Raw genomic sequence first — 24,461 nt, 5'->3', positions numbered from 1 at the left:
TGGCTTTTACAGGTTATAAAAAACCTAGATGTCTGACAGTGACCTTCACTGTTTCCTCCTTTCCTGATAGAAATCTACTACTCTAGCAAGTTTAAGGATTTAGTTAAAGCAGAGCCATTCTATATTGATGTGCACAATAACTCTTTGGAGGTCTCTCAAAATATCCTGGATATATCCCCTGACCAAATATAATGCTAAACAGAGGCTACAAATACAGGATTGGATCTCTGAGCTTTTTCCAGGCTTCAAGAGTTCCACATTTACAGGGGTGGCTCATGTAGTTGCTAAGGCTATACCTCTTATGTTATACATTAACGGAATAAAGGAAAAATACTATTGTGATGAATGATTTGTTGGAGCCCTTAAGATGGAACCCAGTGGCCTAAGAAACAAAGGGTGGAAAAATCATTACAAAGTGGTATCTTGTTGATTTAATATCCCAGTCTGCTTAGTCCATGCTTGCTATTCCAAATGCCTGATTTCAAACAGTGCTTTTAGTAACACAGTGAAGTTCATGATGTAATTACTTCATTGAACTTTTAACTAAAGCCACCTTTTCTTAAGATAGATCAATCAACACGTATTTATTAAGTGACTACAAACTCTCTGCTACTATGCTAGACTGAGGAGAAAAAGAAAGAGAAAAAAGTTTTTGCCCTTAAAAACCTTATGCTCTATTAGGAAATATGCTCTGTTAGGAAAAGCAAAGAATTATAATGTAATTTGGTGGAGAAAGGTACTAGCTGCTATGGAGATCAAGAAAGACTTTATGCATAATACAATTTTTGATCTAAATTTTGAATGACACAAGAGATTCTAAGTGAAAAAGTAGAGAGTGATTTTGAGGCCTTGGTGACAAGAGCTGGACTGTCATATGTGAGAATGGCAAGAAGGCCATTTTGACCAACCATAGAGCCTATTCCAGATTTAGCCATTATAGAACTTAAAACTACTATTCTTAGTTAGTATTAAAAAAAAAAAATAACCTGTTCCTTGAGCTGTTATTAATCTTTTTGCAATACTACCTGCTAGGCATATTCAGAAATATATTTGGATGACAGGTGAATTCCAGAAAAAGAGATTAGAACGGTTTCCCATGGTGAGGTACAGCTGAAGTTTTTGTTGCATATAAAACTATCAGCAAAGGAAAATTATTCTAGAGATTACATTTAAAAAGGAGACTTTACATTTTTGTTTGCCATCATTTTCCAGAGGAAATGTTTTAGCCACAGCAATTTTCAAAATTGTTGAGGATTTGTCTTCTGTGTTGGTGGAGACATTAAGCCTCAAAGTATTTTATTAAGGATCAAAGAGTTTTTAAAGTATTCCACTGGAAAAGTATAAGCAGATTGTGGATGAGGGATGTATCACATTATGTATATAGAAGGGAAAGCATCTGAACTAAAAAAGAGCTTTTCTTTCCTTTATCAAGTGCTCCTGGGAGACAACTCATCCTACTCAGTTATCAGCTTAATTCCATTTGTTTCCTACAAAGAAATATCACAAAGAGACTGCTCATTTGATCTTCACTGTGGTATGGGATAAAATTCCTGATCAGGAAAGGAGTACAAAAGAGGCTCCTAAAGTGGTGGGAGTCACTGACTGAAAATATAAGGAAGGGGTGGGGATGTTCTTAAAATGGAGCAGAAAAATGTTTACCTAAAAAGATGGAAAATCACCCACAGGGAGTTTGTTTTCACTGGAACTTTCATATTCTTCAACATCTTTAGAAAAAATAGCTTTATTAAGGCATCTTGATAAGGCACTTGACTTGCAGTTAGGAAAACTTGAGTCCGAGTCCTTCCTCAGACACATTGCCTATGTGATCCTGGACATTTCACTTAACCTCTTTCATCCTCAATTCTTCCTCTGTCAAATGGGGATGATAATATTACTTCCCCAATAGGGTTGTTATAAGGATCAAACGAAACAGGATATAGAAATCACTTTACAAACTTTAAAATGCTACAAAAATTAAGCTATTATTATCTTTCAAGGTATTATTTTTATGAAAAAATGAGTGAAGGGGGCAGAGCCAAGATGACAGAGTAGAAAGACACACATACTCTAGCTCCAAACCCACAGCCCATAAAATATCTATAAAAAAGAACTCCCAACAAATTCTGGAGCAGCAGAAGCCACAGAACAACAGAGCGGAAGAGATCTCTGTTCCAGAGAGCCCAGAAAACCTGCTGTGAAAGGTCCGTCACACCCCGGACCTGGAGCAGAGCGCAGCCCTGCCCTGGCCGTGTGGTGCCAAGGGGAGCAGATCCGAGCAGGCTTCATGGACTGAATCTCCAGCGGCTGTGTGGGTCCCTCCACCCACAGGTGACAAGAGTTGGTGAGAGGGTCTCTTTGGTGGGTTGAGAGGGGAGTGGGGTCCCCCCATAACTCAGGCCCCCTCGGGAGGCAGCAGCAGAGGCAGGAGCAGACCAGGGCTCCCCAAGCGGGCAGGTGCTCCGATCCATTGTTGAAGGTCTCTGCATAAACCCCCTGAGGGAACTGAGCCTGTGAGGTGGCCCTGCCCCCACCTGAGCACCTGAACTTAATCCCACACTGAATAGCAGCCCCAACCCTGCCCAAAGCCCTGAGGCTGGGAAGCAGCATTTGAATCTGTGGGTGGATCTGGAGGCAAAGTGGGTGTGAAGAGAATATTCAGAGTCAAGTCACTTTCTGGGAAAATGCCCAGAAAAGGGAAAAAAAATAAGACTATAGAAGGTTACTTTCTTGGTGAACAGGTATTTCCTCCCTTCCTTTCTGATGAGGAAGAACAATGCTTACCATCAGGGAAAGACGCAGAAGTCAAGGCTTCTGTATCCCAGCCCACCCAATGGGCTCAGGCCATGGAAGAGCTCAAAAAGGATTTTGAATATCAAGTTAGAGAGGTGGAGGAAAAACTGGGAAGAGTAATGAGAGACATGCAAGCAAAGCATGAAAAACAAGTAAACACCCTGCTAAAGGAGACCCAAAAAAATGTTGAAGAAAATAACACCTTGAAAAATAGGCTAACTCAATTGGCAAAAGAGGTTCAAAAAGCCAATGAGGAGAAGAATGCTTTCAAAAGCAGAATTAGCCAAATGGAAAAGGAGGTTCAAAAGCTCACTGAAGAAAATAGTTCTTTTAAAATTAGAATGGAACAGATGGAGGCTAATGACTTTATGAGAAACCAAGAAATCACAAAAAAACCCCAAAAGAATGAAAAAATGGAAGATGATGTGAAATATCTCATTGGAAAAACAACTGACCTGGAAATGAGATCCAAGAGAGACAATTTAAAAATTATGGGACTACCTGAAAGCCATGATCAAAAAAAGAGCCTAGACATCATCTTTCATGAAATTATCAAAGAAAACTGCCCTGAGATTCTAGAACCAGAGGGCAAAATAAGTATTCAAGGAATCCAACGATCCCCTCCTGAAAGAGATCCAAAAAGAGAAACTCCTAGGAACATTGTGGCCAAATTCCAGAGTTCCCTGGTCAAGGAGAAAATATTGCAAGCAGCTAGAAAGAAACAATTCAAGTATTGTGGAAATACAATCAGGATAACACAAGATTTAGCAGCTTCTACATTAAGGGATTGAAGGGCATGGAATAGGATATTCCAGAAGTCAAAGGAACTAGGACTAAAACCAAGAATCACCTACCCAGCAAAACTGAGTATAATACTCCAGGAGAAAAATTGGTCTTTCAATGAAATAGAGGACTTTCCAGCATTCTTGATGAAAAGACCAGAGCTGAAAAGAAAATTTGACTTTCAAACACAAGAGTGAAGAGAAGCATGAAAAGGTAAACAGCAAAGAGAAGTCATAAGGGACTTACAAAAGTTGAACTGTTTACATTCCTACACGGAAAGACAATATTTGTAACTCTTGAAACTATTCAGTATCTGGGTACTGGGTGGGATTACACACACACACATGCACACGCACACCCACACATACACACACACACAGAGGGCACAGAGTGAATTGAAGAGGATGGGATCATGTCTTAAAAAAATGAAATCAAGCAGTGAGAGAGAAATATATTGGGAGGACAAAGGGAGAAATGGAATGGGGCAAATTATCTCTCATAAAAGAGGAAAGCAAAAGACTTATTAGTGGAGGGATAAAGAGGGGAGGTGAGAGAAAAACATGAAGTTTACTCTCATCACATTCCACTAAAAGAAGGAATAAAATGCACACTCATTTTGGTATGAAAACCTATCTTACAATACAGGAAAGTAGGGAATAAGGCGATAAGCAGGAAGGGAGGGCATGGGGAGGAGAGTGCAATCTGAGGTCGACACTCATGGGGACGGACAGGATCAAAAGAGAGAATAGAAGTAATTGGGGGCAGGATAGGATGGAGGGAAATATAGTTAGTCTTATACAACGCAACTACTATGGAAGTTGTTTGCAAAACTACACAGATTTGACCTATATTGAATTGCTTGCCTTCGAAAGGGAAGGGGTGGGGAGGGGGGAGGAAAAGAAGTTGGAACTCAAAGTGTTAGGAAGAACTGTTGAGTACTGTTCTTGCCACTAGGAAATAAGAAATACAGGTAAAGGGGTATAGAAAGTTATTTGGTCCTACAGGACAAAAGATAAGATGGAGACAAGGGCAGAGAGGGATGATAGAAGAGAGAGCAGATTGGTGATAGGGACAATTAGAATGCTCGGTGTTTTGGGGTGGGGGGAGGGGACAAATGGGGAGAAAATTTGGAACCCAAAATTTTGTGAAAATGAATGTTAGAAGTTAAATAAATAAATTTTAAAAAAAAAAGAAAAGAAAAAATGAATGAAGCCAATAGCCCATTTCTACAAGGGTATGTGTACATCCTTGGGTCACTGAGCCTAGCTAAGAGGTGTTGGAAATATTATTTTCCCCTAGTTTTTACTGTTCTATACATCTGAGTCCTGAATTCTTCTCTACGATGGACATAGAGTGTGACTTTATGATAATAAGGTATGATAAATAATTTTTAAGGTTTTGCATGCACATGTTTCTGTATTAAGTAACAGAAAGCACACTAGACACGTATGACCCTTGGATTTTCTATAACATGGAACCGAGCATTAAGTAATGAGAGAAGGGCAATAATCTCTTGTTCTACATTCACAGGACATAAAGCTGGAAGGTACTTTAAAGAGTATCAAGTCATAATTTCTCATTTTGTAGAATTGAGGCCTATAGGAAAGTGTCTTGTCCAAAGTCACAAAGGTAATAAGTATTGGAGGTGGAATTTGGGGGCCAAATCCAGTGTTCTGCCCACTGCATGACACTGCCTCTGATCTCTGAGACCTGATTTGGTTCCATTATTTCTTTTTAAGGGTAAGCCTTCTATTACTAACAATTTAATGGCAAAATTGAAAACCTCCTGTAACTATTCAGAAGGAATAATTCCTATCTTAAGTAGTTGGATAACCTTCAACAATTCCTATGCTTTCTCGAACAAGAGGCTGAATTTCCTTGACAAGTGGAACGCTTTTGTTTTTTGTGTAAGTTTGGTACTGAAACATCTGATATATATATGTAATACTTAGGCCATTTTCCTTTCTACTAATGATTACAAAAAAAGTCTCTGGAAATTTTTAGATTCTTTGAATTCTCTAGAGAAACACCACTTAACTACACAGACTCAAGTTCCTTAGAAAGGGAACTCTCTCCCTCTCTCTCTCCCCCAGCATGTATGCATATGTATATACGTGTATGTATACACATAAATATGTGTATGTGTATATATACATATGTGTGTGCATGTGTGTGTGTGTGTACATCTGTGTGTTTATGTACATACATACATAAATACAGGGAGAGGGAGACATAGAGACAGAAGAGAGAAAGAGACAGAGAGAATGCCTTGGTAGCCCTGGTGGTTAACATGGTGCCTGGCACATAGCAAACAATAAATGTGTCTGGAATAAAATTGGTCCCTCTTGCTGTCCAGATGGACCCACCCATTTCCTTTTCTACGTCCATCTATGTCTTTCATGTCTTTTAACCATTTCTGTTTACATACAAATAATCATTAGTAATAAACTGTAAACTACCCATCCCTACATGTATTTTTATAATATCTTTAGAATCATTTAAAATTTTGATTTGGAAAACTTGGGGCTAGCTTCCTTTAAAATCTCCAGTGCCTTGCTCAGCACCTGATACATAATAGGTGCTTAATAAATGCTTGCTGCTTGAGGGATTCACTGTCACGTAGCATCACCAGGACAATCTTCATAGTACACAGATAGACCTTGGTTGATGTTTGTTAGTGAAACAGCAAAGACTTTGTACTAGTTATGTCTTTATACTAGTCAGGTCCCAATTGTAGTAACAGTAGTAAGAACAGACATGGAGTTAGCAAGATGAGTTAGGTCAAGAAAGTGATCAATATTCCACATTTTTCAGGTTAATCTGAGACAATTACTAGGGATGGAATGAGATGAAGGAAGAAATATTAGGTGCATTACTTGAAGAAAAGAAATATGAAACATATCTCAATGATGTTTTAGGCATGTGTAAAAAACTCAGAGGACAGTGATGAATTATTCTCAAGGAGTATCTTTAGAGCACAATATCCAACTGAAAACAGAAACATCCAGTCAAACATCCAGATCTTAGGAATCAGCTGGAATCAAAATCTGGATGTTTGACTAGATTTTTTTTTTCACTTTAATCCAGATTCTTAGAGACATGAAAACAAAAGCAGGTCTCTACTTGGGTTCCCCATTCAGGCTGGTAGAAGATTGAACTGGATGATACTTCACAGTACCTTCTAGACCTAAGGTCCTAGAATCCAGCTGTATTCCCAGACCCTTTGTCTTTAGTGCCGTAAGGATTGTAACAAGATTTCCTGATAGCACTGGTGTGTAAAAGGTAATGCAAATAGGATATTTTACAATTGAAGAAGCTGAGACTCACATAGGTTAGGTGACTTTCTTGAAATTATACCACCAGTAAATGTCAGAAAATTGGAACCCAGGTCCCTGACTCCAAGTCTATATTTCTTTTGACTGCACCATAGAATGGAAATAAAAACTTGTGATTGTCTAGTATTTCTCCTTCCCCTTGGTCCCCATTTACATTTTCTGCTGGAAAGTCTGACTATGACCCCACACATGACCATTTTGGGTTAGCAGAGAACATCTGACCTCGTTCTTCAAGTTTCTGGCCAAGAAGTGTTCAGCCACATGGGCAGGGAGCACGTTTTCCAGCAGGACGCGATTCAGGTTCTCCATGGTTTCAATCTCCTCACGCTCTCTATTAAACTTGTTCTTCCATAGGAAGTCTAACCTACAGTAATATTCATTCTGTTACAAGAGGACACAGAGGTAAAGAAACAATAGGCATCTTGTCCTGCTAGAGCGAATAGGTTTTAAAGAGATAAAATATAGTATAGTTCACCCTCCCTAAAAAGCTTTCTGTTATGAAAAAAAAATGCCTTCAATATGGCACTGAGAAAAAAAGCTGTTACCCAAAGATAACAGCTGTTATGGAAGTTTAAACATATATGTGACACCATACTCTTTTGCCACGATTTACCCATAATGTTAATTTTTGAATTGCATTTAAGGTTAGAAAAATCACAATCATTTTTCTCTAGTGAGTATTATTCAGCTGAATAGGCAATATCAAACTGTGCTTTTTTAGGCAGATTTGAATGGTAATGAGAAAGTATATTTTTATGCAAATTTATTTTGATATATATTCAATTAAAATTACATTGCATCTAGCAGGGAAAACTAACTTTATTGCACTTCATAATGCAATATGGATGAAAGAAAACATTTTCTACACAGTTACTTTTTTCTTTGACAAATAAAGTGTATTGTCATTAGAATTAAAGAGGCAGACTCTGGACAAATCCAAAAGTACTTCCAATAAAGCACATCTTTTAAATAAATCTGTGTGGATGTTCCACTTCCCACCTAGAGACTTTTAGCTTTCATCATTGTGATTTATCATGTTTGATACAAATTAAGGAAAGTAACAAATGATGATTAATTGAGTCTATTTTGAACAGAAAAGCCTAATAGAGAGGGTGCACCTTTGGCACAATAGACATTTATTTGACAAACAAATACAGATGAGCATACAGCAGTCTTTTTTCTGGGTTGACTGAAGATATCAGCAACATCTCAAAAGAGAATAAATAACAAACAAAGGGTCTAGTCCACAAATGAGAAATAAAGATCCCTTATTTTCAAAGTGAGGAGAAAGGTTGCCAGTTATAAGTTATGTCTACTTTGGCCTACATAAGTAGACTCAGATGTATTCATCTTCATCTGGTATAATTCAGATTCACATCATGTACTGGGGAATTTTCAGGGAACATTTCAAATGGAGATTTAAAACTATGTTTATTTTAAAACTCAGTCATTCTTGAAATCTTCTTCACCACCTTCCCCTCCTGAAAATATAGACTATTTCCCACAGGAATCAAGCCATGCATTTATTAGAACAAAACGCTGCCTTGAAAAATGAGTCCGGTTATTAAACAAATGGACAATTCAGTCAAACACCTAGTAAACAAACAGCTGTTTGGGCATATGAGCAGACACAGGTGTATACTCAAAAGGAGACTAATAACCACACAATTCACTTCACACAGAAAATGAAACCTTTTCAAGTGACCATTCAATGTGACAACCTCAAACTATTGGCCATGTACAGTATGTTTATATAGAGCTTAGATGAACAGTACATGATAGATTAACTCCAGAATTTTTCTTAACAATTGTTATGCAGATAGACTTCATGCTTTTATTGACAAATTTATTATTGTTAATCTTTTGTTGTTGTTGTTTTTTGGTTGTTTTGTAAAAGGCTACAAGTCCCATGAAATATAAATGTTGGTACCAGTCAGAATTTTCTTTTGAATGCTTACACAAGTGATAATAAGATTAGAGGCTCCTATTATCACATGCAAAAAGTGACTTTTAAACTCTTTTCCAATCACTCAGCTTGTCAAATGTTTTATTTGTCCCCAGTGTGTACCCATCCAAGGAAGAAAAATGGCCATGAATATAAAGTGAGGGCTTCACATCTGAGGGAATGGAGATAATATTTATGAAGCTGTATTGCAAGGGTAAGGTCACAGGATCACTGGATTTAGACTTTGAAGGGAAATTAATTAGAAAACATGGTTTCCTTTATAAGCAATAAAGAAGAAAATTAGGAACATGGTATGACCCTGGGAAAGGAGAAAGGGCAGGCCATTAAAAGGGATTTCCCTTCTTTACCTCTGTGTTAAACAATAAGTAAAAACCTTATTTTGGTGACCTAAAATTGCAGTGAATTTGTAAACATTTTTTTAAAACTGATCACTGCAGAAAGGACAATTTAATTCCGTTTTGTGTCCAGTACATATTTTAAATTCCAATTTAAAAATTTATTTTCCTTAAAGTAATAAGAGAAAAATACTAATTTACTCAGGCAGTAAATGTATGTTGCTTTTTTCCCCCTCTATATTTCAAGAAGAATGGTGATGGAAAAGATCCACCTTAAGGCAAAATGCACTATAGGATAGCAATAAATAAATAATTAAGTTCCCAAATAACTGCACTGTGCAAATTAAAAAACAAATTAGAAAACATGATCATTTTGATGACATGAATACTAATTTTATTTGAAAATTTTATTCTGAAAAGTGCAAAAGTTTGCAACATGTTTACATTTGAGAAGGAAATAGAGAGAAGAATACTATCATCGGCTTCTAGAAACAATTGTGTTCAAACAAATCGACATTATTTATTGAACGCATTAAGTATATTGGAACATCTGGTATCTAGGAAAATAATCATTATAATAACTGACTTTTTTAATAGAGCTTTTACATTTACAAAGCACTTTCTTCACAATAATGAGGTAGTTGGTGAAGTATTATTATAACTATTTTACATATGAGGAAACTGAGGCAAACAGTTGTTAAGATTTTATTGAGACCACTCAGAAAATAAATATCAGGGCCGGGAACTGAATCCAGCTTTTCTAACTCTGAATTCAGGTCTTTCTACCATCCTTTGCTACTTAAAACAGAAAACAAAATTATTATTAAAAAAAATAGGCCCTGGGTTAGATTCTGTCTGGAAATTCTATCAGAAATTCTTTAAACAGGTGTCAGGAATTTTTTTGTAGGTGTTAATTTTTTAGGTAGTATATTATCTTGGCTTATTCCTTAGGGACCATGTGTATGAATATTACACTAGCAAGTACCTAACTATATTATATATCATAGTTATTTTTAACTTCTTTAAAGCATAGACCAGTTATTTGAGTCTTATGGGATGGTCATTATCTTAATAGCCCAAGGACCTATGATTTTAGATCCCTGTGGATGGTTAGTCAATTTCAATAGGGGTGAGTTGTTGTGGCCAAAAACCATGGGAATGAACGTCTCCTCATTTAGTATGGATGTGGACAGCAGGTATGATGCACTAAGACTCTAGCTTGGAAGGACCTGCCAGAGATGGCACCCTACCAGAATAACCTTCCACAACTCAGGGCCATTTCCATAGCACAATAAAGTATTGGGGCAGGGAATTTTTGGAAGGAATCACAGAATTTCGTCATTGAAAGAGACTCAAGAGTTCAAGTGCTCTATTTTCCACCTAAGCAAAAATCTACTCTGTAATGTTTTCTCTAGTGAGAGGCAATTAGGTAGCAAAGATAGAGAGCACCGGCCCAGAGAGGTTCAATTTGACCTCAGATGTTTATTATCTGTGTGACCCTGAGCAAGTCACTTAACCTTGATTGCCTCAAAACAACAACAACAAAAACTTCTAGTGAGGGGGAACCTACAACCCCCCGAAGTGCCCCGTTCCACATTGTACTGACTTAAATTATTAGCAAAGTTTTCTTTGCACCAAATGGAAACTTGTTTCTTTCCATCTTTATCCGTTGCTTCTAGTTTTGCTCTCTGAGAGGAAGTCTAATCCCTCTTCTACGTGACAACCATTCAAATACTAAAGCCTATCTATGATCATGCTTCTAAGTCTTCTTTCTTTTAGGTTAAACGTCCTGCTTGCAAACATCCAACATTAAAAATAACAAGAAAAACAGTGACAGCAATACACCTCAAATATGTATTTCAAAATAAAAGGAAAAATTCTATGTTTCAAAGGACACTTTTCCCCCCTAAATCGTCTCATTTTTTTTTTTAACATTATAGACTTTTTTTTAAAAAAAAAAATGGGTTCAGAAGACGACTTGCTATTTTAAGGCTTAAGTGGAACTAAAAGAACATAATTTGACTTCCTTTTCTTGTCAAAGAGTTGAGAGCATTTACCCTTCAAGTTGTTTTTCCGGACCTTGTCATTATGGGCTGCGTCCTCTCTCTTTGACACATGTAGTTTCCAGATGTGGTTGCATGAAAATAAAGACATAGGTACATACAAAAATCCTCATTAGTAGAAATAACATACTTCTTACCTGTCTCCCCAGAACCAGTAATGTGACGAAGAATATAAAGAGAGATACAGAACCCATGGTCTTTAGGTCTTTCCAAATGCCTGGTCTATATAACAAAAACAAAATACAGATAGATAAATTATTTGTGCACACTTATGTGCATATTTATAACTATTTTAGGATTCAGATTAAGAATTACTTGTGTGATTTGTTCCTACTCCGAGAGAAACTGCAGTAAGACTAGTATTCCAGTTAATCTATCCAAAAGAAACAGTATTTGCTAATCTGTTGTAAGGAGAATGTTAACATTTCTGTTATTTAATTCCAGCAAATATCCCCTCTGTTGATATAGTAAGTGTTGGAGTTTGGGGGACCAGGAACAAGAGCAAAGATATATGAGATATTCTTCCTGTCTTATGGAGCATACAGTCTATATTAGGGGCAATAAGATATTGCACATAAGCAAACATCATACAGCTTTGGTGTCATTGATTTCATTCATTATATTGCAATGAATTTGCTTTAATTTCCTATTTATTGACATACACAGATTTCTGTTTTTTTTTTTTTTTAAAAGGCTTGATATTAGCTAAAAGATTCTTTGAGCAGGACATGATGGCACATGCTTGGTTTTTAAAATTTTTATGTATTTTATTTTTAATTGGTGGGCTAAAAAGTCATTTCTATAACATATCCTAATTAAAAAATGATAATTGCACATGAAACTGAAATCAATTATGTACAACTTGCTATTCCTTTTAAATATATAAAAAAGTAATTATGTCAATTTCTTTTTTTTCTTTCCTCCTCTTTCCCATGTCTACCATTAGATACAAATATGTATACACACATCTTTGTGTGTGTGTGTGTGTGTGTGTGTGTGTGTAATCATTTTATCCACACTTCTAGTTATCAATTATTTCTTTGGAAACAGATAAGGTCTTCCTTCATATGTCTTTTGTAGTTAATTTGGGTATTTGCAACAGTCAAAAATGACTAAGTCATTCAATATATCATGAAATTCTTCATTCTAGAGTGGCTGAGGCTGCTGGATTGCTTGAGCTCAGGAGTTCTTAGCTAGAGTAAGGTTAAAGTTGATTGTACTGAACCAGGCATCAATGTAGTGAGTCTCAGGGAATATGGAGTCAGCAAACTGTCTAAAGGTGAGTAAACTAACCCAGGTCAGAAAAGCAGAGCAGGCTAAAGCTTCTATACCATCAATATTGGGATTGGGCTAATGAATGAGTGGTGCATTTCCAACCTGGGAGAGATAGGAAAACCCAGTTTCCAAAAATAGAAAAAAAAGGAAATACAAAACTTAAAAGGTATTGTTCCTTTTAAAGCTATACATGTTCTCTTATTTTTCAATAATTGTGATAGAAGAGTGACAAAAAGTGATAGTGAGTTACATGAATTGAAAACTATAGGAAGCCAGGTGAAAGGTAGGGGAAAAGATAATAGATTAAGAGAATACAAAAAGGATTCAGGAGAAGAGAAGCAAGGACATGTCCTTGGTTTCATTATTTTATAATGTACTCTGGAAATTTCCTTGCTAGATTGGGAAGATTTTTGCCATGGTCTACATGCTTTTTCTACCATGAGTGCCCAAGGTTGTAGTGGGTACTTGTTTAATACCTCTTCTCTTAGTAAATCTAATTCTCACAACTTTGAAGTGCTATATTTAGCAGTCAACAAGTGTGAAACCAGATCTTTTTGACTGTCATTGAAAAATAACTTACTATCACAAATCTTCATGGGGTTCATAATTTTCTCTTTTGAGTATTAACTATAAAAGTAGAGTTGATTGATAGTAATCAAGTTATCCTATCTTAAAGTAAGTGATTAAAATGCGTAATCAATCATTTTCTTTCATAGGCTTTAGATTGTGTGAAAAGTCTTTGATGAAAGCAATTGGATTAAAAAGAATGATGCCAAAATAGTATGTTTCAATTGGCTGAGGGATTTCTTTACATCCTTTAGGTCCTGTGTATAAGTATTGAGTTAGTTTTAATTAGAGAGTTCCAGCTAGTGATGAACAGGAAAGAAAGGTGAACCTTTCCAGGAAAACATCTTGAGTAAGAGCTAGCAAGGAAGGAAGGAAGAAGATTTGACTTTGGCCCTGACCAAGTTTCCATTGACACTTCCTGGTCCTCCCTTGACTTTAGTTAGAATGAGAAGTTGTGAGTTTATACAATTATGGAAGATTTTGGATTTCATATTTTCCCATCAGTATTGTTGCCCCAGGAAAGCAAAGATTGTAATAGAATCTGTATAAGAAGCCAAGGAGAGAAAAGACAGATTCACTATGCTTGAGATGAACTTTTTCAGCCCCAGATGAATAAAAAGAGTGGCAACAACCAGAAGTTATAAGTTAACCCCTTTGTCACATATTTCCTTAAGCCTGAACCCACTTTCCTCTAGACTCTATATGTACTTTTAAGACAATGTATCATAGACTTTTGGAGGGATCTTTTGTATTGAACCAGTCTTATAGTATCATCTTAGTAAATACCTCTCTCTGGAACTACTTAAGGTTGACTGACTAAATTGTCCTAAACTGATAATCTTGAGTAGTCAGAAAAATAAACTGGCAGAAGCTCTAGTTGATAGCATTAGAGAATTATTCCTGAATCCTCCAAGGGTACACCTACAACTCAGGAGTCAGGGGGTGGGGTGGTAGGGATGGGAGTGTAGCTTTGCTGTGTAAGTTGAGACTTGTCAGTGAGAATAGACATTGAGATAAGGATCTTTAGAGCTTACATGGGCTTTCTAAGCATAAAGATATGATAACTTTAGATGTTTTTTATCTGAGATCTGGAATCTGATAGCATCACAACTATAAGCAAGTGACAGTAGTGCTTTATACATATAAGTTATTATTATTAAATGTGAACTTTTGCCAAATAATACTTACTTAAATAATGTATTTATAGCTTCCCAACAGGGAAGGGATATATTTAAATTTTGACTAAGGTAGTTAGATCATAGAGTTCAAAGGAATTGTAGATAATCCAGGAATAACTTGGTCATAGAGTCCTTTAAGGTTTGCAAATCATTTTTCTTACAATAACCCTGTAGGGCAGTACAGATATTATTATCCCCATTTTGCACATGAAGAGACTAAGTTTCTAAAAGTTTATGTGAATAGCTCATTATGGAGTGAGAGTGTTTTTTACTTCAAACTTACAATTTGTCTGTTCAACTTCATTCTATTTCTTCTTCTTATGCCCTTATTTTGCCATTGTCAAACAGAACAAATTTTTCCGTCTCCCACGTGAGATCCCTTCAAATATTTGAAGAAAACCATCCAAGTTTTCTCTTTGCCAGAATGAACATCCTCAGCTCCTTCAAAAGATGCTCATATGGTATGAAATTGAGAACCTTCATCATACTGGTTGCACTCCTCAGTAGATTCTACTGCTTACCAATGTCCCTAAAATGTGGCACCTAAAACTGGACATAACACTCCAGACAAGTTCTGACCAGGGCAGAAACTCTGTTTCTATTGCCTTCTTACCCCTATACATTATGCCTCTCTTCAGCCAGCCAAATATTGTATTGTAGTAGGTTTTTGTGGGCTAACATAACTTACTGTTGCTTCATATTATGCTTATAGTCCACTATAAACCCCTAGATTATTTTCGGATTGAACTGTTGTCTACTATGCCTCCTTCAATTTAAACTTATGAGGATGATCTGTAGAATCCAAACGTAAAATGTTAAACTTATCCTTCTTAAATTTTACCTTACTTGGTATATCTATCAGGTTCTTTTCAAATTCTGATTTCAAATTCAAATCCATTGTGCTAGTGGTGATTTCTGAATCTCTGATAAACATGCTATCATCTATACCTTTATCTAAGTTACTGATAAAATGCTAAGTACCACTGGGCCAAATAATTCACTGGAGACTTCCTTCCAAGTTGTCTTTGAATTATTAATGGTATTCTTTGAACCCAGGTTTTCAAATATTTCTTAATCCAAATAATTATACTATCATCTCACCATCAACACACTATCTTTTCTAAAAAAAAAACCCATGAGACTTTGTCAATTGCTGCCTCCTAGAGTACTATGTTGCTTCATCTATTATATGAAAACCTTCTATTTTTTAAAAAGTAAATATAATCTATTTTAATCATCTGTTCTAACTTTTGTATTTGAAAGCTGTCTTTCCCAACCGTAAGAGAATATAGTGATACATTGGATATAGCATCAGGCCTGGAGTCAGGAAGACTTCAGTTCAAATCTAACCTCAGCCATTTAGTAACTGTGTGACTCTGGATAAGTCACTTAATCTCTGTTTGCCTTTGGTTCCTCATCTGTCAATTAGAGATAATATTAGCAGTTATTTCCCAAAGGGTCATTATCCTCTTCAAGAATGAAGGACAAACCATATAATTTCCCAGAATTGTTGTGGGAATCAAGTGAGATAATAAATGTAAAGTGCTTAGCACATTGCCTATGTCACAGAAAATGTTATCTAAAGATTAGCTATCGCTGTTATATTTGGGATAGCTAAGCATATCTGTAATGTGTTTTAATGTAATGGAAGAGATAAGATTTCTAACTTAAAAAAAAGTATTAGCCAAACATCTTCAAATGAACTCTAGACCTGGGTCTGAGTATTTAAGATCTAACACATACTTATATAGTTCAGGGCAAGTGATTTCACCTCGCTGACATTATTTTCCTGAGTTGTAAAGTGCAAAGATTGAAATAGACGATTTCTGTGGCCCTTTCAACATCTAAGTTTATTTGGCCTATGATCCTATGCTCTTTGAAGTCCTTCCCATCTCTAACCTGTATCTTGGAGAATATTTCTCTTTGGAATTTTGAATGGTATATATCCCTACAGTAGCACACACCATGATTATACTTTATGATTTAGCTAAGAAAGCTAAAAATACTGAAACTGAATGAACTTGACCCTTGGTTTCAAGAGTTTTAGTACAAAATGGAAGTGAGAAAATAGATTAAATACTTAAAATACTTGAGCCTAAAAATAAACTTCTCAGGTAGGGCAAGGATGATCCTTTCCCTAGGTTGTAGAGAAGGACAGAGAGAGAGAAAAAAAGTGAACAATCCATAGAACTTCAAGAATACTCTGCTATGTCCTTTTTTATTTTATGTAGGTAAAATAAGAATTAATTTCCTAAAAATGAAATTATTGCAAGAATACAGCTTTATTCTACATATTACATGACATATAAGTAATGTGAAGCTTGTAGAGGTCAGGTGCTGGCTACAAACTTCTACTGTGAAAATCTCTGTCATTTATTTTAAGCTATCAATGTTAGTGAAGTTTGATTTATTTTAGGTAAATAAACAAAACATGAAAATAACTCACAACCCTCCCCCCCAATAAAATACTTTTACATTTGGCCAGATCACTAGTGATTATTAATTAAAATGTTTAAAATAAAATATTAGCAAAGAGACCAAAACATTGTCTCAAAACTTATTCATTATTACCAAGTTGGAGATATAAATCGATTGATGATAGATAGATTAACAATGAACATAATCATAATGAAAATACATAGTGGGGAGTTGATCAAGGAACCCTGATCAATGACATGTTATCAACATAAACATCACACAACATTATATTAATAGACAAAGAAAAAAGTATTTGATAAAATCTCCCTCATTTATTCAAAAACAAAAAAAGGGAAACTACAAATGGGGGTTTTTGCCCTTTTTTGGACCTCTTTGACAGTCTGGTGAAACCCATGGACCCTTTCTCAGAAGAACTCTTTTCAATGTATATAATACATAGGATTCTGAAGGAAATTACTTTGAATAGTTATCATACTATTTGAAAAAAAAACAAGGTTCATATACTCTAGGTTGAGAAGCTTTTTTTTAAGAGAAAAGGGAACAGAAGTAGGAAGCAAAAGAAATGGATTCCTCTTTTGTATCTATCATGAACTCATTTTCTAGAATAAGGGCAAATCATTTGGCCCTTCTGTGCCTCGGTCCCCTACGTAGTTCCAAATCTATAAATAATACTGGTTCAGTATACCTCACTGAGATGGTTTGAGGACAGAAACAGAACGATAATGATAAAGCCCCAAGAAGAAAATTTGGAGTGCTGTAAAATTCCAGGTATTATTAGTAAATATCTACTCTAGTGTTCCTGGTGATGCTATTTAGAGAGATTATGTGTCTCCCAAAGTACTCAACCCACTCTCTGGAAGTCATTTTCTCCCCGTCAGAAATTTCTCAATCTAATTTTCTTATTTTGCTTCAGATTTATACCATATTCATGATCTTTAAATCTAATAAATGGAAATTCAGAACACATCATAGATTCATGTGCACCTGAGTAATGATAGATGACAATGCTTTATTTAGGAATTTAATACTAGATTTCTTTCTATAACACAGGAAACAAACATCTTGGTTTTTCCTAATATGTTTAAAGTTTATGAGAAATTTTTATTTCTTGCCCTGATGTTTGCTCATAATTCATAAAATTAATTTAATTTAATTACAAATAGTTAAAGAATTCACTGTCACCAACTGGAAGTAGCATATTGTAGTATAATTTGCCCTGGACTTGGAATCATAACAACTGGGTTTCAATTCCTCCAATTCAGATAACCTGGACTCAGAACATCACTGTACTCTCTGTTAATCAATGGCCCTGGACAAAGCACTTAATTTCTCTGTGCCTTATTTCCTCACCTGTAAAATGGGAGCAAAACGTTTTCAATACTAATTTTATGTTAGTATAAGAAAAGCACTTGTTAAACCGTAAAATCTTAGGTAAATATATTACACTTGCATATGTACAATATGTAATTTTATTATAAATAATTGAATTTTATAGAATGGAAGACAGAATATTCTTACTCTTTTGAAAACCTGGGATTGAAAATATTGACTAAAGAATCAATGTTCAGTCATTTGTTTAAGCTTACCATCTTTAGAACATTGGGAAATGTGGAAATATTGGAAAGAAAATTGAAAAAGACATTTATTTATCAAATGAGACAAAGTACTTAGCTCAGTGCCTGGCACATGGTAGACACTATATAAATATTAACTATTACTCTTATTATCTTAAAATAACCTAGAGGGTTTCCTTCTATCCTTCCACTTAATCTAACATTAAAGACTGCATGCAACAACTCCATGTCTCTCACTGAAAATAGAATAGGAGAAAGAAAATTTAATCCACTTCACTTTTGGTCTAAATTTGATTCCAGTGCATAAAAGAAAAAAAAATCCTATGGAAAATGTTTTGGTGGAAGAACATTTCACCTCTGTTCACAATGTAGAGAAATGCACATCTCTACACAATATTTTAAGTAGTAAAACCTAAGAATTATACCAAGACAGAATTTATAATCATATAATGGCTGATTTTCATATAGTTTTAAAGAATTGCTTGACTTTTGGTTGAATTTGAAGAAGTGGAAAATGCATCCAATTTTGAACCAGAGGACCTGGGATAAAATACTAGCTCTTTTGGTTACAGCTTTGTGATCTTGGGCAAGTCACTTAACTTCTTTTGGGTCTCAGTTTCTTCATATGTAAAATGAGGTGGGGTGAACCAGATGAGTTTTGTGATATTTCCTTTACTATCATGAAAATTATTTGAGATAATATATTCTCTTTAGCTTAGATTCCCCAAATTTGCTCTTATTTGTGAAGAAAATCTTATTCAGGTTTGGATATGCTATACTTTCTCAAATCATGCTTTGTTGTCTTTCCCCTCTGATTGGAAGACTGGAGGATAGGGCACTAAACTCCTTCTAAAATCTTCCTTTATAGAAAGCTTACCACCTTTTTGGTAACTCCACTCTCCATCATCAATTCTACATGGCTTCCACTCCATAGAACAGCATGCCCCTTGGGCCACTCTCATACTTTTCAGTTTTCTTTTATACTTTGTCTTCCCCCATTTTATTGTAAGCTTTTTGAGGGCAGTGGCTCTCTCTTTTTCTTATTAGTATCACCAGTACGTGGCACAAAATAGATATTTATTAATGCTTATTGGATTGAATTGGTACCTAAATAATTAATTGTTAAGGAAATAACTAATATAACATATTGAAGGCAATGATTCTGATCCTTCTCAGAAGAGAGATTCAGCTCTTTGAATTTCTTGATGTAGAGCCTTCAACTTGTCTAAAGTATAAATCTAAGTATTAAAGTTTCCTGAGATTCAAAGACTTATCACGGTCAAACAGCTAGAAAAGATCAAAGACTGAGACTTGAGCTCCTGCCTTTCTATCTTAAAGCTAGTATTCTAGGTACCATAGTACATTGTTTCTCATTCCAGAGATGCTTGTTATTATTAGAGCCTGGTAGGGCATGCTCACCATCTTCTAAAGACCAAGTTTAAAACTAACATAAATACAATTTTCTTGTTCAGTAATATGAGACAAATAAATTTAGCTAGAAAAATAACAAAAACAAAAACAGAAGCAGAGAAGCAGAGTACAAGAAGAAGAAGAACAAAAGCCAGTAGAATTAATTATGGCATGAAAGAGTACTTCAAACCATTAAAAATAAGAGAAATTCAAATCTCTTCTTCCCTAGGCATGTTTCCTAGTACTAAATCATCCATAATTCTTAGGTTTCATCTCACACTCAGCAATTTGGCAAAGATGACCAGAAAAAAGGAGTAGTATCGGAGGAATTGTAGAAACTTAACCTGTAGAAAGATGGATGCATTGATATCATTTCCCACCTTATTTTTGAACTTATTTGACACTTTGTCATACCTTCCTTCCCTAGGAAACTCATCACTGGGAAATCTTATTATCTGACAAGATTTAATCTGTCAGGTACTCATATCTCATCAGTACTCTTTGCTCCTCTAATTGGACCCTCTGACTAGAGAGTATAGTGACGGCCCCTAGGGTCTTTTATTTTAAGAGGAGGCTTAGAACAATTTTCCTCCACATTTTCCACAAGCTACACTGCTCTTGGACGTCGTTGGAATTCTCCAACATGCCTCTTGTGTCAGGTATCTCTCCTCACCTCTCACTTTTCAGCTTTGTTTTATGTGTTGTCTTTATTTTTATTTTTTATGTGGATCTCCAACTCAGTGCCTGGCACATTGTGGTCACTTGCTAAATGTCTATTGACTGACTGAAAATTGGTGGAGTGCAAACTGGTAAAACAATTCTTTAAAGCAACTCACAATGAGGAAAATACTCTGAGTCAGGGATTCCACTGCTAAGCATATATACTCAAAGAGATCATTGACAAAAGGATCCCAGATGTGCCAAAATATTTATAAGTGCATATTTGACTGTAACAAAGAACTGGAAACAAAGTAGAGGCCCATCCAATGGGGAATTGATTAAACAAATTGTGGTACATAATGTACTTCCTAATGAGGATAATTCTTCCAATAAGAACAAAATTTAGTAATTAGATAAATAAGCATATATGAAATTATAAGTAAAAATAGATAATTTTCTAATGCAACTTTCAGGAACAATATTAAGACCAGCAAGAATTAATGAAGTCCAATTCCCCTCCCCCCAAATTCTCTAGTATAGAAATCAATTATATATTTTATCATTCAACCTTAGCACAATGTAGGAAATCTCTTCTCTTCAAATCATGATGTCCAATACTAAATCATAACTCAAATTAATAACATGACAGTTATACAGATGTATTTTGGGTCATATGGTAACAAACATCTATGCAAACTTTCGCTTCCAATAATTTCCTTTTAGTTCCACTGCTGTAATTACTATGTAAAAACTCTCATAAATAATTTTCAAGGATATTCTCAATTTCCATAATTGCCACATTATAACAATGGAATAATAACAATCATCTTCCTGTTTTGAATTTTCTCACTACTCTTTTTTTTTTTTACTATTTACCAATGAAAAGATTTTATGTAAATAGAAAACAACCCACCTTTTAATGACAATGTTACTGTAGTCATCAAGTATAGAGGCATGAGTATGTAAGAAGATGATATTGTAACCCACGAGTGCAACTAGCATGATCATCATTTTCAATTCATAGTTTATCCGCAGGAAAACAGAACAAGATATCAAGCCCAGAATGCAGCTGTAAATGAAGTACTGGAACATGGGGGGAAAAACAAGAAACTTATTTAGAATCTGATCTGAGAAATCAGAAGAACCAACTCAATTCCACCACCAACACTATACTGTCAACTTCCAAACCTCATGTAGCTAAAACTCATATCAAAGATTAACACAAAACAAATATCTCTTTCAATAACGTTTCATCCCTCAATCTCCAGAGACTAGTTCATATCTGGTCTAACCTGAATGGTGGGTCTTCTAGTAGTGCAACTAAATGATGCCTGCCCTAAAGACTGTGGAAATGTTGACATTTCAAGGACTCCTTTAAGAGTTTTGATCTGCCTCAGGATGCTTCCTATGTAATTGAAATGGAAAAATATTTCAAATTAGAAATCATAAGAACCATTATTATACCCAGAAAATTTATTCTGACACCAAATGCAGCTTGAAAATCAGTTAAACTGTGTGTTGTTTTATTTGTTTTGGGTAGAAGACAGTGGTTTCACTGGTATAGGGAAATCCCTCTAGGTCTAGTGATGGACAATTCTAATTTCTTCTAATGTTAGAGTTATCTGGGACAGTGGGAGGTAAAGCAACTTGCCTAGAGTCACATGGACAGTATGTGACAAGGGAAGGAGTAGAACCCAGATATATCCTGAGTCTAGGCTCTGGCTCTAAGCATTATCCCACAGTATCTCTCTATATGGATTTTCTTAGTCTTTATGTAATCTTTTACAAGGCAATTAATGAGATTTTTAAAAAATAGTGTCTTTGACCAAAGTATTTCTAAATATTTGATGGCAAGTAGTATTGAGTGTGTATTAAGTATACAAGTATAATCAAGTATAAAGCAATACTTGATTCAATAAACATTTATTTATTTATCATTATTACTTATGAATTTATTATTACTTACTATTATCAACCTCCTGTTATTTACAAGACACTGGTCTATGAGTTGGGGATACAAAGCCAAAGCTGAAACAGTCTCTGCTATTATGGAACTGGCATTCAACGGGGGGATACAACACACAATATAAGTCAAGAAGTATGGTTCAAGGAAAACTGAGGAAGGAGAGAAAACTCTTAACTGAGATGATCACAGAAGGTTTTGTGGAGGAGATGGTACCTGAGTCTTTGAAAATAAAGGAGCAAATTGGTAGTGGTGGGAAGAGCCTGGGTGTCCAGCTTCTTAATTCATTATTTGTAATACTACAAATACTGTAATTTGTAATACTGTCTATCCCATTTACTCACATAGTAAAGAGTTGTTTCTTTTAAGGTACTTTAAAATACGGTGAAGTCTTAGATCAAGAGTTTATCAAATTACTTATAATTATTTAATAAAATATATATTTGAAACACTTTAAATATAATTGTTATACTTAATTACTAAGTGATTCTTTTAGATTAGTTTTGGTTTTACTATTGAACATTTATTTGATGGGAAAAAACGAAAGAAATCTAATTTTGTGGAATTTTTTTCATTAATTCCAAAAATATTACCTGGGTTCTTTAAAAAAAACAACACAGTATCACCAATAACTACATACCAAGTCAATTTAGTTTCAGTAAGAAACATACTGAAGAGAAGGAGTCTAGAATGGTGGACGCAGAGCTGCCCTTGGAGTCAGAAATACTTGGTCTCAAGTCTTAGCAGGACCTTCATTTCAGTAAGGCAACTCTTCTCCTACTCCTTAAATTGATTCTCTGTCTAACTCACCTCCTATTCTCTCTAAAACAACTCCCCCCCCCATCTCTACTTTCTTAATTGAGGACTCTGTGTAAGACTTTAAAGGAAATATCGGTTATATATACCTTGCCTATCAGTTTGTCCCCACTATTACCTTCCCTTTCTCTCTCATACTCAATCTCTTTGGTTCTGGTGGGATATTGATAATAATCTAGTTCTGGTAGGACATAGGTTATTATTAGTCTTATACCAAAACTGCACAAGCACAAGAAATGCTCTTTTTCAATAAGTTTTTTTTTTTTTGAAACTAAATTCTAATAACTAAAAACTCCAGAAGCAAAGGTCTCTTTAGTAAGATAGGGTAGGATCCTCTATCACATTACTATCCATGGTCTAGCTATTCTATTCACAACCTATTGCTCTGTACAAAGTGAAAGAAAATTAGCTCTGGGGGAAAAATTCATTGCTAGTGGAAATTTTCAACATAAAATAGTAAACATGAAATTATGGATGTCTAAAATATTTATTGCATAATATAATCTTTAAGCCTGAACAAAGAAATCCTTTTTTCTAATTCCTGAACTCCTCTTCATCACTTATGTATCTTGCACTTTATTGTAACCATATAACAAAGATATTAAACCATAAGTCTTTCTCATCCATGGTTCTTTACAATGATTTCACAAAAGGAAGTATCTGGTATATGAGGAAGAGTACTCATGTAAGACTATTTTTCTCAATTTTTAGGTGAGAAAAGTCAGACTGAATGCTCTTCCTCAGTAAAAAGCTTTCTTAAAGATAAGTGGAACTTCCTATCAGGAAATAAATATATGTCCCACCAATTGAATTAAAAATGTAGACAAGCTGAGATGTCTTAAGCCAAAGTCACCCCTTACACTTACCACTGCCCTGATATGAGAGAGAGCAAAGAATATAACCAAAGTCTCATTATGAAATTTTCTGAGCATTCAAAAAAAACGATTTAGCTCTTGAAAAGGAGTGGCAAGGTGGTGTACTTCTTTCCATCCTTCCTTATGTTTGTACAGTTCTGAATTATATTATGAGGAAAACTTGTGAATAAGGCTGACCTTTTGAAAAGTCAGAGCAGGTGGCCAATTACTGGGAAGTATGGAAGAATTGGAAGACTCCAGGAATGTCCTTGTTTTTAAAAATGTCTCTTTCACCTGTTATGAGGTGCCAGAAATTTTTCAAACATAGAGGTTCATTTTGGATGATTTTTGAAAACTAATTTACTTATCATAAAGATTTAAGGCTAGCTCTAACCCAAGTCCCTCATTATGTAGAAAAAGTAACGAAGGTCTGGTGAAGTTAAAGAATGTGCC

General features: G+C 35.2%; 1 protein-coding gene across 1 annotated transcript in view; it reads right to left on the bottom strand.

Annotated features, from left to right (window-relative positions):
* The window catches only part of ADCY2 (adenylate cyclase 2), a 523,876-nt gene that overhangs the window by 35,077 nt on the left and 464,338 nt on the right, over positions 1–24,461 (bottom strand). The window contains exons 18-20 of the mRNA XM_072605397.1: positions 21,289–21,458; positions 11,410–11,494; positions 7,131–7,289 (exon numbers count right to left, since the gene is read on the bottom strand). Coding sequence (XP_072461498.1) covers positions 7,131–7,289; positions 11,410–11,494; positions 21,289–21,458 — 414 coding nt within the window. The remainder of the gene's footprint in view (positions 1–7,130; positions 7,290–11,409; positions 11,495–21,288; positions 21,459–24,461) is intronic.

Source organism: Notamacropus eugenii, chromosome 4 (assembly GCF_028372415.1).
Source record: "Notamacropus eugenii isolate mMacEug1 chromosome 4, mMacEug1.pri_v2, whole genome shotgun sequence".
Lineage (NCBI taxonomy): Eukaryota > Metazoa > Chordata > Mammalia > Diprotodontia > Macropodidae > Notamacropus > Notamacropus eugenii.
Note: the sequence above shows the minus strand (reverse complement) of the source record. Positions and strands in the feature narration are given on the sequence as shown.